This window comes from Cornus florida, unplaced genomic scaffold (genome assembly GCF_030987335.1).
Source record: "Cornus florida cultivar Cherokee Brave unplaced genomic scaffold, ASM3098733v1 CherokeeBrave_3.0.0_Hap2_Chr11, whole genome shotgun sequence".
Classification (NCBI taxonomy): domain Eukaryota; kingdom Viridiplantae; phylum Streptophyta; class Magnoliopsida; order Cornales; family Cornaceae; genus Cornus; species Cornus florida.
This window is the reverse complement of record NW_026775581.1, coordinates 139,161,522-139,165,687: the sequence shown is the minus strand read 5'-3', so window position 1 is coordinate 139,165,687 and position 4,166 is coordinate 139,161,522. Positions and strand designations below refer to the sequence as shown.

The following is a 4,166-nucleotide window of genomic DNA, read 5'->3' as shown; positions in this document are numbered from 1 at the left end:
TTATAAGAACTTTTTGGTAATAAATCATGAGATGATCACTGAATTATATTTTAAAATTTAAATTTAATTATTATTCAATTTTTTTAAAATTTCATGATCACTTTAGAACAATTTTATTTAAATTTGTCATTAAGATCAAAATTTTCTTGAATTTAATAATTATTTTCAAGAGATAATTACCGCATACTCCTCCTATTTTAATAACTATTGCGGCTATGCCGACAGCACAAAATTTGAGCAGCTGTTGAAGTGGCAAGCAAAGCATGAAACGGATACCTAGGATAACTCCATTCGCATTTAAGGCTCGTGTACCCGGGACTCCCATGTGATAGGTAAATGTCAAGCACGCAGGCTACAAGCGCGTGCTTGTAGAATTCAATCATCACTGTTCTTGTGAGAATTCAAAACTAAAGTGGCAGTAGTGTAATACCGTTGAACAATATGGGCGTTTCAGTGTAACAATCTTATATAAAAACCGAGAAATCTACTTTTACTTCCCCTCTGTCGCGTCTTCCGGATTTCGCAGCCGAGGAGATCGAGGTACTTACTTTCTCTCTCTACTCTTGAATCCCCAAATATAGGGTTCTTAGGAGACGAATAATTTGGCTGATCCGTTGGATTAAAGTTGTTTATCCATGTTTAAATGCTCAGTTTATCTGTTATTAAGATGTCAACTGTGCTTCTCTGCATATTTTATTTTGTGACAGCGCACACAATTTTCACATGCACTTGTTTGATAACCCTGCATGAGTTAGCTGAAGTTGTTGAATAGTGTATACAATACTGGATCTGGAGTAATGGTAGTGAATTTTGAGTCTTGCTACTGTTGAAATTGGATGAATGTTGGATATTTCTGTTACCTTTTTAACCTATTGTGTTGACTTCTAGTTGTTTCCCCTTTAATTTTTGTTGATAAATAAGTTGGTTCCGGTTTATGCTCGCTTCTTGTGAAGGAAAATAGTTCCGAGAAAATTTTCTGGAAGAAAGTTTCTTTTTAGTGAATTTTTGTTTTCACAAAATCTTATTGGAAAATCACTCTGCTGAGTTTTATACTGTTTAATGTTTCCTTAGGTCAAGTGATCTCATTCCCAAGCTCAGGAAGATTAATTTCACTTTGTTTCTTTTTCTATAAAGTAAATTTCTCTAATGAAATATTCTTTTCTGCAGTTTCAGTATTCCACAGTGCTTGCAATAAATTATGTTTGTATAACCTTGTTTTGCAATTTGTGCTTTCTGGAATGACATTTGTTCTTGAATCTGCGTCAGTTACTTGGTTTATGTCTGACTGCCAATTTGTCAATTATACTCCTCTCATCAACATGCAACTTTGATATGCACTGGGTCACTGACGTAATATATATATATATATATATATAATACTGTTTTTCATGGGGAATTTACTTACTGTATATTCTCTTACTTATATTTTTGTTTTTTTTTTTTTTTTTTTTTTTTTCCTGTGAACGTCTTACAAGAATTCCTCATTTATGTTAATGCATTAGATTTTGCAAGTATGGAGAGTATGCAAACCTTTTGGCAATTGGGTGATGAACTTCGAGGACAATCAAAAGTCTCAGAGGATCACAAGTGGTTAATGGTTGCTTCCAAGTTGGCTGAGCAGACCAGTTCAAAGGGGGAGCGAAGGAATAATCTTGATCTCTCAAAGGGCTCAGCTGAAATAAGGCCAAGGGATAATGTTGGGTTTCAGGAGGATAACAAATTTGAAAGCCTCAACTTCAACATGTTAAATTTGGGGGCTAAAATGACTGAAAATGCAAACAAAAGCTCCTTCAGAAATGGCATCTACAATATGAATACAGTATATCAGAAGGGCAGTAGTAACAATATGGGAAATATGATCGGTAGCAAGTATAGTGGCAACAACCATAACAGAGAGCCCAACAACAGCAGCAATAATACCACCAATGAGAACACTAATACAAACGGAGCAGTTGACAAAAGGTTCAAGACCTTACCCACAGCAGAGACACTTCCACGGAATGAGGCACTTGGTGGATACATCTTTGTTTGTAACAATGATACAATGCAGGAAGATTTGAAGCGGCAACTATTTGGTAATTATGTTTGCATCATTTATTAACCTTGAAGAAAGTCAGGAAATAGGTTCGGAAAAGTTAATACCTGGTTTGTCACATATATATTTAACAAACCAGTCAATTTAGTGGTGCATTTAGAGTTTTATTGCTTTTGTTGGAATTTTGGATGGATATTAAGAACAAAACAACTGTTGAACTGTTTAAGAAGTTGAGTTAGATTTAATGCATTTGTTGGAACTTGGAACATCTAGTTGTCTCAGTTGTTGTTAGAATTGTGATTGCACCTATTTTTGAAGCATGCTACATAGTTTTGGGAAAAAACCGATATATTTTGATGATAATTAGACATTTCTCCTTTTCATATATTTGCAGTTACAAGTAGATGATCAGTGTGAATTCTCATTTTGTAGGCTTGCCACCAAGATATAGAGACTCTGTCCGGGCAATAACACCAGGCTTACCACTGTTTCTCTATAACTATACTACTCACCAGTTGCATGGCATTTTTGAGGTTTGTGGTTAACATTCAATGTGTTTTTTCTGGTTACAACATAGTTCTTCTCTTTGAGTTTCATTAAATTAGGGTGTATGTGAAATGTTACTGTTTTACGTATATTCCTATTTTGAGCACCGGTTTAAAGAGGCAACCATTTAAAAGGGTACCTTGGTAAGCAAATCCTATAATGATTTTCTTTGTTTCAAATGGAGATGATATTAATCATTATCTTTAGCGGCACTGTTCCAAAATTAGCTAATCAATGTAAATCTAGGAATAGATTCCCGGACTGTTCTACATATATGTTTATATAAGTGATTTTTTTCGAGAAATGCCTTTTTCTTTTGAGCAACTAAGATGTAATATACTTCTATTATAAGTTCTGTGATTTTCTAATATATATTGGTTAGTTATTTACTAATATTTTGGAACACAATTTTTTATTTTTTTATTATTATAAACAGGCAACAACTTTTGGGGGTTCTAACATTGATCCAACTGCTTGGGAAGATAAGAAATGCAAGGGTGAATCAAGGTTCCCTGCACAGGTAAACATGTTCAAAAATTGAATACTCTTTCTTCAAGGATTTGGGGGAGATTCCCATTTTATAGCCTTCTGACCTTTTCATTTTCCTTTTCAGGTAAGGATACGTGTTAGGAAAATCTGCAAGGCCTTGGAGGAAGATACTTTTAGGCCAGTCTTGCACCACTATGATGGTCCCAAGTTTCGTCTTGAGCTCTCAGTCCCAGAGGTATGATGAAAGTTACTATTCTTCAATATTTTAGAGTTTGTGTACTAATTTGCATCTTTATCAATCTGGCTGTTATGTTGATACTGATCGTCACAAATTCTGGTTCATACTGCAGACTTTGGACTTGTTGGACCTGTGTGAACAAGCAGGTGCTTAATTGTTTGGTCACCAAACATAATGGACTCTCCAGCATAAGCAAATGCTGGTGATAAATGTGCATGATGTAGGTTTTGTGGTGCATTTAAGTTTGTGTGATTTTGGCTACTTAATCCTTAGAGCGCAAGCTTGGGAGTTAAAATCTGGTTTGGTGATGTTTCGGAGTGAAGGAAAAGGTTTGTGGCCTGCCAAATAATTATAATAGTGTCTTGTGAAGATCTATCTGGAGTAGCTGCAAAATGTCTCATGTCATTTTAACTTTGTGATCAAGAAGAATGGCGACTGTATAATGTTAAGTCCTCGGAAGATGACGACCCTAATGTATTCCTATTTTCTGCAATTTGAACTGAGTTTCGTCTCCTCTCTCTCTCTCACATGTGATCATAATAATTTGAATTCTGAACATGCACCTGTGTAGAGTTTGGGTCTGGAATTTGAGTCTTGTGGGTTGTTGTACCGGTGCTGCTTTTCATTCCACAATAGGGTTGGGTGGGGTGGGATTTTGCGATTTTAGTAGTTATTGGGATGCTGTGTTACCTTGGAGTGATGCTCAAGTTTATGCTTGCACTAATTTTTTTATTTTTTTCTTTTGCCTTGAAAAATAACCGAGTGTGAACCTTTCGCTACAGCTAGTCACATTACCTTGGCGAGGCACGATATGTCTTATTTTGGTATGTAGCCCTTGCTCAGCAAAGTAATATCCTC

The 4,166-nt window shown here is 35.5% G+C and overlaps 1 protein-coding gene across 1 annotated transcript; it reads left to right on the top strand.

Annotated features, from left to right (window-relative positions):
* Positions 1-480: 480 nt before the first annotated feature.
* On the top strand, positions 481-3,822 carry LOC132283803 (B2 protein-like). Its single transcript, XM_059785831.1, has 6 exons — positions 481-540; positions 1,503-2,075; positions 2,468-2,568; positions 3,018-3,101; positions 3,195-3,305; positions 3,421-3,822. Exons 2-6 carry the CDS (start codon positions 1,514-1,516, stop codon positions 3,460-3,462), a joined length of 900 nt encoding a protein of 299 aa, XP_059641814.1. The 5' UTR covers positions 481-540; positions 1,503-1,513; the 3' UTR covers positions 3,463-3,822.
* Positions 3,823-4,166: the final 344 nt, after the last annotated feature.